Below are 18,656 nucleotides of genomic sequence, written 5' to 3' on the forward strand. Positions count from 1 at the left end.
TGACACACAATACTCCCTACCCGTAATAAGTCTGAGATGTGGGATTTTAAAAACAAATACACACAATACACACACACACACACACACACACACACACACACACACACACCTTATATAATCTAGACTCTTGAAGGCTACCAAATTAAAATTTGCCACAATTTTATTTTATGTAATGGTCACCTGAGTTGTCTTGGCATTTTCTAGATGAAGTTCAGCCCTATTCATTCCAGGCCATGATCATGCCTATGATGGCTGACAAGTGTGCTGGTACAGCAAATGCCTGGTACAGTCCGTGTCTTGTTGAAGATCAGTGGTCTTGAAATTACAAGACATGGGTTTGCTTCCCAACTCTACAATTTATAGTTGTATGATCTTAATCGAATCAAATGGCTTTTATGAAGATTTAGTTTCCTAATGCACACAATAAGGAAAATTAATTATTCTCATGTTGCAGCATTCTTATGAAAGAGTTCCATACAACATAAAGCAAAATGCAAATATTGTTGTTATTTCTAATAGCATAAATACGATGTTAGATTTCATATTAAGAGTTTAAATAACCTTTCTTCTTTCCACAAAGGATCACTTTCCCAACCATTTTAAAATTTTGATTATTTCTTTCTACGCTCGCTTGTAACTCTTCACATGTGAATTCACTAGCTCTAGGAACCATTGTGCCTATAAGTTCTCCCTCTGCTGCATATTAACTCTAGGACATGTTATGAGATTTTTTTTTTGCATGTATTAAAAATGTATCCAGCTCACACTTCTGCTGGGGACAGCACTGTGTATTGGGGATGCAAAGATAATAGGATACAGTCCCTTCTATCAAAGAGCATAAGGTCTAACGGGAAGCAGAGCCCTGTAAATAAGATATGGTGGCAGAATGTGATGTAGTATCAGCACAACAAAGAATGAACAGAGTGTTACGGGAACAAGAGGGGGAATAATCAACTCTGCTTTATCTTAGGCTGGGAACTGCTTTTACCTATTAGCCAGTTTATATAAACACATGCAAGTACACACTTTTGCCAGTACTTTACTTACCAGTAACTGGTACTGATAACGATAACTGAAATTCATTGAGCACCTGCCATGTTCCAGACAGTGTACTTAACACATTATATACATTCTTTCATTCACTCCTTTACCTCACTACCTTTCAGTCATACGTACCGTTTAACTTGATGTTTATAGGATGCTCTCAATTTCACGAGACAAATTTTAGAACATGTGTTCCCAAATTTTATGACAAAAAAACTTATTAACGTCAGCTTTCTACACACACACACACACACACATATACATACATACATACATCATAGATTCTCACATGTTCATAATTATACTCTTATAATACTCTCCCTCGAATTATGTTTTTAAATTACATAGTCATGGCTCGGGTAAAGCTTTTTAATGACCATGACTTTATTCAATAAATGAGTATCTACGTCTACCTCAAAAATAACACAAACACCCTTAGGTGCTTATTTATTTAACTCGAATCAACACTCAGTGCCCATATGGATGCTCTGTAATGCTTCTCATGCCTCTAGATGCTTGTGACTCTCTGATTGGACACCATGGCTCTATCTATAATCAATAAAGTTGACTCCTCTCTAAAGATTGGTGCAGTCATTGTGTTTCCTGCATCATCTGTGCAAGAGTGCAGCCTGACTCGAGGGGCAGACACCAGTGACAGCCTGGTGCAAGTGCACCCCATCCTCATCCCTGACAGCCCTGGAGTGGCCACGGGTAGAATGGAACCAAAGCTCCCAAATGGCCACACACAGATCTCACAGCCATTCTGGGACCTGCCCCTGCCCATCCGGGAGGGGGCCCCCCAAGCGCAGTTCAACTATCAGATGGGGCTTCGGAAGCCCACATTTTTGTCCGGAACAGACTTATTTTGTTGCATAAAAGTGGAGGCTGAAAAGGAGCTTTTGGTACTATTCAACAAAATGCTGTTGGAGCACAAAGAGGGAATACAGCGTTCTGCCACGATTATGGAAACCAATAACTTCCTAGGCAAATGGGTTTAGTCATTGATAAAGTAAATCAATAAATTCAATTTCCTCATCAATTGAAGCCTGTGGTACAAAGAGAAAAACTAAAATAAGCAGAGAACAGACTGCGGAGCAGAGAGGTAAGCCTCTCTGTGTCACACCCCCTTCGCCTCCAGGTGTTTTTGTGGCCTCAAGGTGCACACCCATGGAAAATCTGCTACTGTTATGATTTTTACCTCTCTCCTTCATCCTCCTCTGTCACTTTGCTGTCCTCCCTTGTTTCACTTTGATTCCACAATCTCCATCTTTTGCACATGCCCACAGAAAGTTCCAGCTGGGAGGGGTTTTTAAGTGCATGAAATGTTTAACTCCTTTTCTGGATGAGGAACCCAAGAAATTGGGCCACCTTTTAGCCTCTGCCTAAGTCAACCACTTGAAAGCTGTTTTATTTGGTTTTCTTTCAGTATCGGCAGAGATGGGTGAAATTACATTTCATTTCAGGGGATGGGCACTCCCCTGCAAAATTCCACTGAATGATAACAGTTGTCTTCTGTTAAAAGATCCGCTGCCACTAGGCTGGATTGTGATCAAAAGCAGACAGCAGATTTCCACAAGACAAGAAGGGCTTTGAGGAAATTTCAGATCACTGTTATTCTTCCTGCCCTGTTTTCTAACCCAACTCAGAGAAGTCCGAAAGGATTATTCCTTAGGCAAAGGGTTTGATAATAATCATCATACCAATCTCTACCGTACTGGAGGCCCACTGTGAGTCAGACACTGCATTAGGACCTGTACAACCTTATCTCATTCCAACCTTATGTTTACAACTCTGCAATTTATATATCAATTTCCAAATGAAATCTCTGTGGCTCAAAGAATTTATTTTCCTAAAGTCCCCCAGCTAATAAGTACCAGAGCCAGTGTTTGAACAGACAAATATACATATATATATATATATATATATACACACACACACACACATATATTTCCTCCAAAGCTCTTCTCTTTCCTGAGTTATACAGTTGCCTGTCATTTCACATGAAGAAATAATGAAATAATTTCCAAAATCATGATTAAACAGTATATTTTTCCATAGCAGCATTGTTTCACCTATTCTTCTATATAAAAAAACAGAAAAAATAATTCCTTTTATTCTTATTCTATTATCTTTTGTCTTTATACATCAAGCCTCAAATATATGAGTATAGGTGAATAAAAGCAAGTGTTCTAAGAAAATAATCAAGACCACTTTAGCCCTTGCATGATGTATCTGTGTGTTCAACAAATGTTTATTGAGCATCTGCTACATGCCAGGAATTCTGCTAAGAGCTAGGGATATATGCCCGAGTGAAGAAGGCACACTGACCCTGAAGCATCATATCACTCGGTGATTACATGCCACTAAATTGTTACATTTAACAATACAGATGCTATGTGTTATGATAAGGGAAGCAATCACAGTGTCCACAGAAGTATCTAACCTGGGATGAAGATTCTTAACTTTCTGTATACTAGGTTCCCTAACTGTGAGAAATTACACCATCTTTCCTCACTCTTAGAAGCATATAGGTATTAATTAATATAAAACACTTTAATTTCTGGGAAGAGGAAATTATGAAGAACTAAAACTTTTGATTTCATATAAAAATCCCTTTCCTTTTTTACTGTGTGTCATTTCTAACCAGTAAAATGACTTTTATGGACTTTATTAGGAGAACACAACCTTAAATATAGGTATTTAAGTACAGATACCTAACATAGATATCTGAAGCCTATAAGTATTTTACGCAATTGTTTAGTTTGTACACTTGAAGTATCTGCAAACTTCTGATTGAAATGGGCTCATTCTGATATTTTAATGATGTCAAAACTTAGCCATGAACTAGTGGATTAAAATATATGATCTCTAATCGTTTTTGGTGGGACCAGTTTAGGTTAATACTATATAATATATTGTAGAGAATAAACATACTATTCTAGAGGAAAGTAGAGCTTTTATCTCAAGAACCCTAATCTTGTCGGAGACAAAGAAAAGGCAAACTTTTGTGTGCTGAGTGAACCAAACCCATTTCATGAGGTAGAATTCAGATGACATAGGCTGACGACTATATGAAATTCAAATATTATTACTTTTAAAATTTTGTACCGTCGGAAATGTTGACATAAAGAGATCACTGGCTAGCTGATATTTTGACACGAGTGTGCTAAAACAGAAGGTCCAGAATTAATGAAATGATAGTTGCAGCTGACGACACCAAAATGATAAAGCATGCAAAAGCTTCAACTTCAGTGAGTGTCAAAGCTTTCTTCTTTTTGAACTCTATTGCTGTGCAGCATGGGTCATTGTCTTAAGAGAAAGAAAAAAATATTAAGCACTTGCTCAAAGGACAAGAACACACTTGTACGTTTTTGGCCCCAAAAAGGTAGATAAGGAAAAAGGTGGTGCAAAGTAATACTATTTCAGTGATGGAAAACTTTCCAAAATTTTCTACATTCACAAAATAAAAACATTTAATGATATGAACAAAGATTACCCAGAGATTCACTCTAACCAAAGTATTAGCATAGTGCTTCAGAATAATTTTTGGACCTCATGGTATCCTGATGTGAACTTGTAACACTTATTGTCATGTGACTTAGATATGTTTTCATTATTCTGTTCTTTTAAGTTCCTGTTAAATTAGCCTATGTTACCATATCTGTTTCAGAGTTAAAACAAAACAGAACAAAACAAACCATTGAAATGTTAGAAAGCTTTCCACTGATGTTCAAACATCAGTGGCAGACTCCACATTAAGTACCATTTGTTGGCTAGTCTGAGGGCACCGGAGCAGCCTGAAGATGTACCAGAATATCTTCTGAGTTGTTTTTGAATGTGCCAAGCTTTTTAAAGATGATGAACACTCAGTGCCTTCATCTAGGCACTGCATTTTCTTTCCCTTCTTTGTTCTATTATAGGAAAGATTTTTAGGAGATATTTTTTCTATCATGTTTTTAGCAGAGTCTGGTGTTTTTGTAATCCACTCAGTATAATTGAGAAAAGGACATCTTTCAAATGTAGCTACAACTATTTTATTTCTGAGAACAGAAGTCATTTTTTGGCCTAAGTTATAGCACAGTCAAAACCTAAAAATAAAAATTGCCATTAGATAAATCAAAGTACTCCTTTCAATAGTCACACTGACTAATAAAGCATGCATCCACTTTATTCAGCTTTATCTTTCAAAACAAAGACTAATGAAACCAATCTGAAAATATAAAAGTAACACATGTTCATTGTCAAAAATTGAGAGATTTAAAGAAATAAAAGTCACTTGTCCTGCCACGTGAAGGTAAGCACTGTTTACACTGAGAGGATGTCCCTGCAGTCATCTGTTTCTGTGTCTCTATTGACTTATTAGAGAGTTTACTACTTCTGTAATATCACCCTTGTTTTGTCTCTTGGTGTATATAGTAGCGTGTATCTGTTAATCCCAAACTCCAAACTCTCCACCTTTCCTCTCTGGTAACCGTAAGTTTTATTCCACTGTAAAACTTTCCCACTCCTCTGCCTGCCTTTGGGTCTCAGCCAAATACAAGCGATGGTGGCTGAATAAAGAGCCTTTGCTTGTTTCATCCCACTGCGTGGTCTTTGTTTATTTCCACAGTATCTTGCTCTGAGGAAAAACCAAAGTCCTGCCAGTGGTCCTGAAAGCTCCGTGTGACCCACTCACCCCCACTCATCATCACTTCACCGGCCCATGTTCTGTCCTCTCCTCCTTGCCCAGTTTACTCAGACCATCAAACCACACTGGCGTCCTGGCTATTCCTTGCATATACCTGGCCTGAAGTATATACACTTGTTCATTCCCTTTGCCAGGAATCCTCTTCCCTAAGTTACGCACATAGGGTATCTCATCCCCACCTTGCCGTCTCCGCTCAAATGTAACTCTATCACAGATACTTTCCTGTATAATACGGACCTGCCGTGGCGCATACCATGCCCCAGCCCTCCCTCCAGCCTCCACCCGCCGCGCCCCCCTGCATCCCCGCCGGCACACTTCATCTTCTTCATAGGATTTGTCACCTCCTGGCATACTATATATTTTCTTGAATATGTGTTTATTTTCTCCCTCCCCCCCACCCCCAACTAGAAAGAAAACTCCATAAGGCCAGGGATTTTGTTTACCTCCATGGCTCCTGTGCCTGGTTCAGTGTCTGGCAAGTAGAAGTCACCCAATCAATGTTTGATAAATGAATAATTCGTTATAAAATCTTACATCCACAGATGTTTTGAATGGTGCCATTTTTTCAATTGCTGTATCAGCCAGGGTCCCAGGAGAAAACAAATGGCACATTCAAAATTAGCAAATTTAAAATAATTTAATAACATGACTTTTGCAAAGATGAGGGCGAGAATTGGGGAAACCACCAGGTTTAGTTAAGGGGCCCAAGGCTGGTAAGAGCGGGTACCATCACCACCTCTAGGCCTCGGGGGGGAAGGGAAGGAGAAGTTAGCTGGACCAGTGAGCGAGCTAGGGCGGCCATTGGGCACGATGCCCTTTACTTGGTGGGGTACAGCCAGCTCTGGAGCCTTGAGGGGAGCCAGGGGGACGAATGCTGGCCCCACGTTGCTCTCACCCGCCAAGACCTGCCTGTGCTGCCCTCTGGCTGACTCAGCCAAAGCCAGAGCACAGGGAAACCTCGGATGTGGCTCTCATTAGTCAGTCCCTGGAGCACAGGGCAGGGTGGAAAGGGGTGGGACGTGGACCTGGACGGCCAGCGTCCACTATTCCAGCGTCTTTTATAACCATCCAAAGCAGTGTGGCTTACTGTTTTAAAAATAATCATGAAGCATTTTCCGTGTGTAGGGGGGACGTTCAGTGAAACAGACTCCCAGGCAACTTCCAGAGTATCTATTTGAGGGTTATCATGTCAGACTGTTCAACTAAACGTTCTATTGAACTAAATGTAGTTTTACATTGAACCATGATTTTCAACAATTTAATTATGCCATTTTTGTTATTTAGTGTACCTTTGCGCTGCCTTAAAAATGAATCATTGAGACTCATAGTATTATATAAATATAATGTATTCTCTGTGCTATTGTTATTCCTCTAGAGGAGGAGGGAAACCACAGATGTGTCCCTTACAGTGATACATAGATTTCTAAATTCTAAAGGGACTGCTGCTGTTTAAAACACAATAAACAAACAAAAACACCAAGTGTCAAACAATGCATTATTATACTTTTATTTTTTTATTTTATTTATTTATTTTTAACATCTTTATTGGAGTATAATTGCTTTACAAAGGTGTGTTAGTTTCTACTTTATAACAAAGTGAATCAGCTATATGTATACATATATCCCCATATTCCCTCCCTCTTGTGTCTCCCTCCCACCCTCCCTGTCCCACCCCTCTAGGTGGTCACAAAGCACCGAGCTGACCTCCCTGTGCTATGCGGCTGCTTCCCACTAGCTAGCTCTTTTACGTTTGGTAGTGTATATATGTGCATACCACTCTCTCACTTCGTCCTGGCTTACCCTTCCCCCTCCCCGTGTCCTCAAGTCCATCCTCTACGTCTGCATCTTTATTCCTGTCCTGCCCCTAGGTTCTTCAGAACCATTTTTTTATTTTTTATTTTTTAGATTCCATATATATGTGTTAGCATGCGGTATTTGTTTTTCTCTTTCTGACCGACTTCCCTCTGTATGACAGTCTCTAGGTCCAACCACCTCACTACAAATAACTCAATTTCGTTTCTTTTTACGGCTGAGTAATAATCCATTGTATGTGCTTTTAATCATTAATCATTCAAAAGGAACACGTTTGGGGTAAAAAAATAATAATAATAGAGTGGACATTACAAGATCTGAGTTGTAATCCTGACTCGACCAGTAAGAGTCCTTGACAAATAATTTCAACTCTGTGGGTCCAAGTTTCCTCATCAAAGTAAGAGGTGAGACAAGATGACTTCTGAGGTCTCTTCTAAGTCTAAAAGTCAACTCCTCCATCAGAAGGTGGTGATCTTCCCCGAGAGAACAAAGTTGGATTTAAAGGAAGTGTGTCAGCAGCACTTATGGAGAAAAAAAGCGCAATTACTGGAGATAAAAGCAACGTTGCGTTTTATTTCTAGGTTAAGAATTCACTAGCCCGGAGCCTACACACTCTATACCTGCTTCTTCTCCCCTGTCTTCCCTCCTTCCCCTCACACTGCGCTACTCTAAAAGAATACGCCAGGGGAAATTATCAATCAGGAGGGCAATTAATTTGCACAGGATTATGTCATACGTAAGACGCTCAGACAAAAACAATTGTGTTTTCTCCTTAGAATCAACTGTATTCATCCCCCAGTCTGAATACTCCATCGAGGAGGACGTTGGTGAACTTCTCATTCCGATCAGGAGAAGTGGAGATGTGAGCCGCGAGTTGATGGTGATCTGTTACACGCGGCAAGGTAGCTCGATTTGCGAATGAACTCAAATGTCCCCGCAAAGATATAAATAAGCCTCTTTAACATGTTGGAGGCATAACATTATGCCACGAAGGTTATACTTTACTAGTCCAGTTTTCAAATAGGAAAAAAGCATGCATGCAGACGTCTTCCTTCACTATGGCACCTTTGAGGACCTGGGAGGACTCTGCTGCTTATTGACAACATTTCTGATTCATTTGGTTGCTTTAATACTCAAGGCCTTTGGGGTTGTGAAAAGTTGAAGCTCCGCTCTCCCGCTCAAGCCTGCTCAGGTAGAAGGGGGTTATCGTTAAAAACAACAACAACAAAAGAGGCAAAGAAATGCATACCCAAGGAAAAGAAACTAATTTCAAACTGGTCTGAAACTCGTAGCAACCAAATTTCAAAACATTTGTTTTGCTCATTGAGTAAGCACCCTCTGAAAGGTGATTTTATGCAATACAAAATTAAAACTAATACATAATATTAATATACTAAACATCTTTCTAGGAAACAGGTAGACTTTTCTAAGAATGTAAAAGAAAAGGTCATAAATGCAGTTGACAGTGCAGACTTTCATTAAAATTTTCATTAACATATGTGAGTTGAAAGGCAGTAAAGAATAGCGGTCAAAATGCAAATTTCAGGATCAACCTTGAGCTCTGGGTCCCACAACAAGTGGTTGGACTTCTGTAAACCTCAGTTACCAAACGTGTAAAGCCCAATAGAGTGGTTAAGAGGATTACAGAAGCAATGCATGTAGAGCGCTTGGCACTTTGCCTGCACACAGTAAGCATTTGAATACTAAGCTATTATTGTGTAGTTTTAAAAGACCACTGGCAGGAAGCAGAGGAGAAAACACTTGAAATGGACTATTTGTCAGATGTTGGAGACCATTAGAAAGGTGACTCATGATGCTGGCACAGTATGGAGGAGCTATTGCAGTTTCCAGGGGGTGTTCATAGATATGATGGACCATGAAAATGCTGCATATGAAAATAATCGTTTCTGGAGGTACCCTTGTAGTATGTTCTACATAAACCCCTTTTGGATTCTCTCTGTTTCCAGGAACAGCAAGAGGAACTGTGCCAACATCAGTGCTGTCCTATTCTGATTATATATCCCGGCCCGAGGACCACACCAGTGTTATCCGCTTTGACAAAGACGAGCGGGAAAAAATGTGCCGGGTCGTTATAATTGACGACTCCTTGTATGAAGAGAAGGAAACATTCCACGTTCTCCTGAGCATGCCGATGGGTGGGAGAATTGGATCAGAGTTCCCAGGGGCTCAGGTTACAATCATCCCTGACAAAGACGATGGTAAGTACTAATTTACCCGAAAATTCTTCCTCCTACCAGGCGCACCAACATGAGGCACAACCTTCTAAACAGAAAGATGAGAGTGCAAAAGAATTTTCACATGCACATTTATCTTCTGCTTGATTTTATAGTGCGATTAAGATTCTAAGTTGGCTGCATCAATCAATGTGTCTTTCATGATTTAGTATGTTCAAAGGGCAAAGTCACACCTATGTGTTTTCACCTGTGTACAGTTTCTTTTACAACACCATTTATCATTAGGTGATTAAACTTTAAAAATTTCCTGGTGAAGAATTGAAGCAATTTTAATACACAATTTATCTTTTTGTTTGTTTGTTTTGCTTTGATGAGAAAAGAGAGAACAAGAGGAAAGATTGTGAGTAATGTTGTAATGAAAGTGAGAGCTGTAAACTGAGAGATTGGACCCCAGGACTTGAATATTTTCCTGTCCCTCTTGAATTTTCCTCATGGTAGATAAAAGGAGGAACAAACTCGGTGGATGAATCTTTTGGTTCACAAACTGGAGGAGAGTCAGAAGACTGTCCTTCGAAATAATCTGAAAACTCAGGAAGTTGAAAATTACCTACCCGGGAAGTGCTTTGATGACTAAGTGATAGTTAAGTTAAAAAGGCTTTAACGGGCTTCCCTGGTGGCGCAGTGGTTGCGCGTCCGCCTGCCGATGCAGGGGAACCGGGTTCGCGCCCCGGTCTGGGAAGATCCCACATGCCGCGGAGCGGCTGGGCCCGTGAGCCATGGCCGCTGAGCCTGTGCCTCCGGAGCCTCTGCTCCGCGACGGGAGAGGCCACAACAGAGGGAGGCCCGCATACCACAAAAAAAATAAAAATAAAAAAATAAAAGCAGACACCAGACCTTTGGCCTGCAGTTATGGTTATTGAATTATTCTTTTTCAATTCCTAAGATTCCAGTACTGTTCAAGTAATATGTACTCTGTAGAGAGCTGAGGAAATTACAGAGATGAATAACAACTAACTAAATAGTTATATCATGATTATTATATCCGTTAATCTTCACAGCAACTTCAGAAGATAGACACTTATTTTTATTTTATAAAAGGCAAAATCAAGGCTCAGCAAGGTTAAGAAACTTGCCTAGGATTAGCAAGTTAGTATTAAAGTTACGTTTCAAAAGTAAGTATGTCTGTGCCCAAGGGTTAAAGCATGGTCACAAATGAGCTTTACATACATTTTCCCCTTTAATCTTACAAAAACCCTAACTGTTTTGTCTCCATTTCATAGATGAGAAACATGAGGCTCAGGGAAACTTTGTACTTGTTCAGAGAGATCGTACAAATGTTCTACGAGAAGAGCCCATGAAGTTCTCTTGGATTATGGGGGTCATCAAGGGGATAGAGTTTTGTTTAGTAAATATGTCATAATATCTGGGGAAAAATGGGAGATGTTGAAGAAGAGAAAAGGTTATCAAAGAAAAAAATAGTTACAGTAGCATGGAGACTAATTCTGCTTCTATTTTGGGTGGCAAACCTACATTTTCTGTTGAGTTATGTAAGAGAAAGCTTGTGTTTTTGTTCAAAGGGCAAGCTTGAGGAAAAGCTCAGGACACTGCCTGCATTCTAAGTGGCCCTGGTGGTGGAGGGAATGGGCCCTGTTCCAAATTGATTAGTTCTGCTACCTTCTCATTATTGTTCCGCCTGAAGTTTGGCATGCGAGCAAGGTCATTCCACGCATGGGTCTGCGTTACTTAACTGATTCTGCTACAGACTCCCTCCCCTTCATACCGCCACCCCTACTGCAGCATGCCGCTTGCACTAGAGAAAATTAAAAATCAGCCCATACATTTTACATGAGTTCCCAAGACTGATGAGAAATTAATGTTATGTTGTCTTTTGTTAAAGATACAGCTGTTTTGTAAGATGTTCATCCAATTCAGTAATAGGAAACCTTCCTCAGATTCCTCCATGGAACCTAGACTTCAAGATGGGAAGAAGAAATGCAAAGTGACTCAGAATATGTATGAGCAAGTTTTCTTCTTGTAGTTCACCTTACAAAGAAATTTCAGGGTTACATATTAGGTTGCTGCCCTCCCCAAACTTTCAGGTGCCTTATTAATTTTTTATTCCCATGATTCCTCTTAGGTTGTTCTCTTAGCCTGGAATGACATCCTCTCATAGTCTCACGTATAAATGCTTCCAGTTTTTCAAGGTTGACCTCAAAGTTTTCAATTTTCACAAAGCCGTTTCATACCCTCAAATCATATGATTGCTCTTTTGTCAGATCTTCAGTAATTCTTAGAAAAGTTCTTATCCCCTCTGACCTTCCCTCCCCTACCAATGATATGAGAATAATTACAGCTATATTTTAGGGTTGATTTAAAAGTTGGAGATAATATTAAGAAACTTAACAGAGTATTTGAAAAATAATAACAAATACTATTTGGTTTGTTATTACTACTACTATTACTATGACTAACGAGCAAATACAATGTCTAAAGTTCTTCGCCTGGAATTCAAAACCCTTCATAGTCAAGTTCCAATCTTTGTTTCTAGTCTTATATCCTGATACTTTCTCCAGGGTACCACTATTCTTACCCCTCCAAAATTCTTTTATTTATTTATTTATTTATGGCCATGCGGCTTACAGGACCTTAGTTCCCCAAACAGGTATGGAACCCAGTCCCGAGCAGTGAAAATGCCAAGTCCTAACCACTGGAATACCAGGGAATTCCTTATTTTTTTTAATGAAGTATAATTGATTTACAGTGCTGTACCAGTCTCTGCTGTACAGCAAAGTGATTCAGTTATACACATATATGTAGTCTTTTTTAAAATATTCTTTTCCATTATGGTTTATCCCAGGAGATTGGATATAGTTCCCTGTGCCATACAGTAGGAACCTTGTTGTTTATCCATTCTGAATGTAATAGTTTGCATCTACCAACCCCAAACTCCCAGTCCATCCCTCTCCCTCCCCCCCTTCTCCTTGGCAACCACAAGTCTGATCTCTATGTCTGCGAGTCTATTTCTGTTTTGTAGAGAGGCTCATTTGTGCCATATTTTAGATTCCACATATAAGTGGTATCATATGGTATCTGTCTTTCTCTTTCTGACTTACTTTACTTAGTATGATAATCTCTAGTTGCATCCATGTTGCTGCAAATGGCATTATTTTGTTATTTTTTATGGCTGAGTAGTATTCCATTGTATATATGTATCACATCTTCTTTATCCATTCATCTGTCAATGGACATTTAGATTGTTTCCATGTTTTGGCTATTGTGCTATGAACATAGGGATGCAGGTATCTTTTTGAATTGTAGTTTTGTCTGGGTATATGCCCAGGAGTGGGATTGCTGGGTCATATGGCAACTCTATTTTTAGTTTTCTGAGGAACCTCTGTACTGTTTCCCACAGTGGCTGCAGCAACTTACATTCCCACGAGCAGTATAGGACCCCTCCAAAATTCCTTATTAAATTAAACTCCTCGCTGTTGTATGAACATTATGCACATTCATTATTGAGGGCCTCCATGGTTGTTATTCTGTTTGCTTTGTTTCCTTCTGTACTAGAACTTATCCAAGATCATATGGTTTACAAATCACATAGACAATAAGTAGCAGAGTCAAAATTTTGATCCAGTTTCCCATACCCATATGCTCAATCAGGCTTCCAAAAGATGCCAAGTAATTGTTAAGAAGTGATTTGATTGGTTACGAACATGAGCTTTGAATTTAGACAAACGTGGATTTGAATGTCAGCTGACTGGCTGCACAGTTGCAAGTAAGTTCCTTCGGGTCTCTTAGCATAAGCAGCGATCTTTATAAAAGGATAATAATATGAATTATCTTAAAGTTATTATTATTATATCTTAATGTCCAAAATTCATGTTCAAAAATTATATTCATAAGTTCACATTGCAAAATATATTCATTATATAACCTATATAATATATATATATATAACACATACACATGCACATATATATATTTATATAAGCTGATCCCCATTATAACTTTAAGATGCATGTGTGTCTATATATTGGAGAGGAAAGAACAGTGAATTCCTGATATTTACTAGCTTGTAATAAATCATCTCTAAATAATTGAGAAACTTGGACCAACCTCTGCTACCCAATGGTCAATGACTCACTTATCCTCTGTGAGAGAGTCTTAGAATAAAGTTTCTTGCAAGAAGCCAGAAGTTCCTGGAGGAGAGACTCCTCTACATGGGAAAGCAGGGGGAGTTCGGGGACACAGCCTTTCTCTTAAAATGAGCAGGTTGATACTGTTCAGTAAGCGACTGATTAAGTGATACTTATTAGTCCATAGCTGCTATGGGTAAGTTTTGACTGACCAACATTGAAATATAATTAGTGATACTAAATATATCTATATGATGAGTATGGTTTTTTTTTGTGTATATAAAGGCACAGATAAACCTTTTAATGAAAATCACCCAATGAAAGCTTCTGTTTAGGGATGCAGTTACCCCATCCCTGTGGAAGGCCCAACATCACCAAATTTTGCTGACTTGGCTTCAGTAAATTTTAATTCAACAAATAGCCTCGTTGAACAGATGCATTCACAAGTCCCAGACCATGCAACACTCAATCTGTATAACGGAAATGTTGTTCTAGTTCCATATTTGTGCTTTCTGCTGGAACTGAATTTGTGTCTTTCTGTCTCAGTGGAGCATAAATGTTAGGGGATGTCAGGAAGCGAGCCAGATCTAAAAGGGACAAGGGGTGAAGTGGCGACTAGGAGATCACAGAGGCCAGAGTGTTGGAAAGACACAGAGAAAGATGACTCAGATTATTTCATCAAATAAAAAGGAGTAACAACATCCCCTTTGTGAACCATCACAGCTGGTTTCCACTTAAAAGCAATATGAATTTAGCAAACAATTTTGAGGGCCCACTGAGATTGTTTAATAAGGTATTGTCTATATGGGCATGTATTTTCCCTGCGCATGTGTACATTTGGATCAAGAGATAAATATTAGGGAGAAAAAACTTCAATTAAAAATGTATATCGGGTGACTTCATTAAGATAGTCATCATTCTAAGGGCTTGAACTACATCTCTCTCTCTCTCTTTCTCCTTCTCCTAAGCTTTCATGCATGTGTTTCTCTCTGACTAAAATTCTGTTCCCTGTCTTCTCTATCAGATGAATCCCTATTCATGACCAGATTCTTCTTAGAATATATTTCATTAGGGAAGTTTTCCTGACTCCTAATCTAAGAATTGGTTCCTTTTTATACGCTGCCGTCTAACCAACACGGAGTTGCTTAATATCTATGTTGCAGGCTCTAAAGCCAGATTCCCATAGTTTAAATTTCACTTCACTACTTAATAGTATTGTGCAAGTTAATTCAGTTGTCCCATTTGTAAAACAGAAATAGTACTAATGCCTGACCCCCTGAAGGAGTTATTATGTATTTGAGAAAGAAATTAGGCAATTTATTTAACAAGCTGAAACCAGGTTTCAGCTCTTTATTCTCTTCAACCAGCTTTGTTTTCAAGCTGAAATAGGAAGGGAAAGAAACTATGAAAATCTAAGACTCCAAACTAAGAGCCTGGATTTTATCTGGTAAGAATGGAGAAATGTTGAAGGTTTTAAAGAGGAGAGACAGGATCAGATTTGAATTTTAGAAAGAAGAAGAAGAAGAAATAAAAAGAAATACAGGATGAGAGTCAAGTAGGGGATGAACTCTTTAAAATATGTTCAGTATAGCCAAGTAATTCATTTTTAAGCAATCACATTTAATCACCATTCCCCCAAACTAAGAGCTCATTTAATTCTACAAACATTTAGGGAATGTTCACTAACTGTGAGATGCTGTCCTGGGGGCTGAGAATTCAGAGAGACAGTTTGCATACTATGAAATAATCTAGTCTAGTAGTTAAGAGCATTGGATTTACAACCAAGTAGACCTAGGCTCACCATCAAGCACTATGCCTTCCCATCTGAACAAGGTTCTTAAATTATCTAAGCCACAGTTTCTTCAAAATTAACAAGATTAATTAACAAAATTAAATGAGATACTGTATTATACAAATCACTTAAAAACTCTTAGGGTGTGGTATGTGTTCAATAAATGCTAGTTATCATTATTACAATCATCATTGTTGATATTATTTTATAACAGTGCTAAATGACTACTTTCTCCAGTGCCAAGGTGCTCACAGTCTGAATATAGAAAGAAGATATGTAGGCATATAAATTACATTGTACTTGAGTTACTGTGCTATTAAAAACAGCAAATAGTTATTGAGTGTATACCATTTGTCAGGTATTTTTCTAAGTGTTTTCCACGTATAAGAACATTTAATTCTTACAAAAATCCTATGAGGCCGATAATACAATGCCAAATGGTCTATAGATGAGGAAATGCAGGAGCACAGGTTAAATAATGTGTCCAAGGCCACACAGACGGTGACTGGCAGAGTTGTATGTGAGCTGAGCTAGCCATGCTCTAAACCACAAGTTGACTGTGCCTCTCTGACAAACAAGGGTGAGATCATTTTAAAATCATGGGAGGTTTTCAAGAGGATGCAACATCTGTGTGGGACCCAGACAGATGAGCTTCTCACTTTGTTTCCAGGAAAGCTTCAATTTAAACCATTCTAGATAGAAGGCTACACCCAACTTTATCCAGAGTTAGAATGCCTTTTTCAAGAATCTGTTACACATTATAACAATAGCCATCATTGCTACCAAAACCTTCTATATCTGTACTAAATATTTATGTTGGAATTAGGGGCAGAAGAAGTGAATACCATCCTCCACCAGTAGTGTAAAGGTAAATTCTAGCTGTCTATGCAAGCAAAGGAACCCCCTCCTCAGCCAAGAGTGCTGATCCTAAGAACAGTGTTTCTGCTGATTCATAAATGGGGGGAGTGGAATAATTTGAGGGTGATATTAATCTCTCCTTCCATTTATCCATAGGAATTTTCCTTGTTGTTCTGAACAGTCCGCAAACAGCAACAATGGCAACAATGTTAATATTATTACTGAAAGCAATGGTGGTTGTTAATATAAATATAGCAGTTGACACAACTAGTATCTCATAAATATCTTAAAGACATTCAAAGAGATAAAGCCTCTATGAGTATATATAATTGATCATAACCTTTTGAGGACATTGAGGCATGGGATGATTTAATAGTGTATTCAAGATCACATAACTACAAATGCTACCCTCATGGTCATGGCCAGAAAAACCATTCCTCAGTTCATAGCTGTGGTTATAGATCTGTCTCAGCATCCTCTTTTTTTTTTTTTTTTTTTTTTTTTGTGGTATGCGGGCCTCCCTCTGTTGTGGCCTCTCCCGTTGCGGAGCACAGCAAAATTAAAACTAATACATAATATTAATATACTAAACATCTTTCTAGGAAACAGGTAGACTTTTCTAAGAATGTAAAAGAAAAGGTCATAAATGCAGTTGACAGTGCAGACTTTCATTAAAATTTTCATTAACATATGTGAGTTGAAAGGCAGTAAAGAATAGCGGTCAAAATGCAAATTTCAGGATCAACCTTGAGCTCTGGGTCCCACAACAAGTGGTTGGACTTCTGTAAACCTCAGTTACCAAACGTGTAAAGCCCAATAGAGTGGTTAAGAGGATTACAGAAGCAATGCATGTAGAGCGCTTGGCACTTTGCCTGCACACAGTAAGCATTTGAATACTAAGCTATTATTGTGTAGTTTTAAAAGACCACTGGCAGGAAGCAGAGGAGAAAACACTTGAAATGGACTATTTGTCAGATGTTGGAGACCATTAGAAAGGTGACTCATGATGCTGGCACAGTATGGAGGAGCTATTGCAGTTTCCAGGGGGTGTTCATAGATATGATGGACCATGAAAATGCTGCATATGAAAATAATCGTTTCTGGAGGTACCCTTGTAGTATGTTCTACATAAACCCCTTTTGGATTCTCTCTGTTTCCAGGAACAGCAAGAGGAACTGTGCCAACATCAGTGCTGTCCTATTCTGATTATATATCCCGGCCCGAGGACCACACCAGTGTTATCCGCTTTGACAAAGACGAGCGGGAAAAAATGTGCCGGGTCGTTATAATTGACGACTCCTTGTATGAAGAGAAGGAAACATTCCACGTTCTCCTGAGCATGCCGATGGGTGGGAGAATTGGATCAGAGTTCCCAGGGGCTCAGGTTACAATCATCCCTGACAAAGACGATGGTAAGTACTAATTTACCCGAAAATTCTTCCTCCTACCAGGCGCACCAACATGAGGCACAACCTTCTAAACAGAAAGATGAGAGTGCAAAAGAATTTTCACATGCACATTTATCTTCTGCTTGATTTTATAGTGCGATTAAGATTCTAAGTTGGCTGCATCAATCAATGTGTCTTTCATGATTTAGTATGTTCAAAGGGCAAAGTCACACCTATGTGTTTTCACCTGTGTACAGTTTCTTTTACAACACCATTTATCATTAGGTGATTAAAGTTTAAAAATTTCCTGGTGAAGAAGCAATTTTAATACACAATTTATCTTTTTGTTTGTTTGTTTTGCTTTGATTGCAAAAGCTTCTATTTTGCAACTTTAATCTCCGTGTTTGAACTCGTTTAACAAAGAAACCCATCAGACGAGGCTATTAAACGAACGAGGAAGGTAATAAATATGTGGAAAATTGAGTCCAACAGGCTTCCAAAAAGGGGGAGGGTTTATCCTAGACTACTCTTCCTGAGGGAAACCTAATTACCATAAAATAATCCCTCTTTCTGAGCAGAAAAAGGAGGAAAGGAGTCTTAATCATCACAGTTCAAAAAACCGTTTAGGGCTTCCCTGGTGGTGCCGTGGTCGGGAGTCCGCCTGCCGATGCAGGGGACACGGGTTCGTGCCCCGGTCCGGGAAGATCCCACGTGCCGCGGAGCGGCTGGGCCCGTGAGCCG

At 39.1% G+C, this 18,656-nt stretch overlaps 1 protein-coding gene across 1 annotated transcript in view; it reads left to right on the forward strand.

Annotated features, from left to right (window-relative positions):
• Window positions 1-18,656, forward strand: part of FREM2 (FRAS1 related extracellular matrix 2) — a 167,065-nt gene that overhangs the window by 77,167 nt on the left and 71,242 nt on the right. The window contains exons 5-6 of the mRNA XM_007117016.3: window positions 8,320-8,445; window positions 9,511-9,762. Coding sequence (XP_007117078.2) covers window positions 8,320-8,445; window positions 9,511-9,762 — 378 coding nt within the window. The remainder of the gene's footprint in view (window positions 1-8,319; window positions 8,446-9,510; window positions 9,763-18,656) is intronic.

Source organism: Physeter macrocephalus, chromosome 13 (assembly GCF_002837175.3).
Source record: "Physeter macrocephalus isolate SW-GA chromosome 13, ASM283717v5, whole genome shotgun sequence".
NCBI classification, from domain to species: domain Eukaryota; kingdom Metazoa; phylum Chordata; class Mammalia; order Artiodactyla; family Physeteridae; genus Physeter; species Physeter macrocephalus.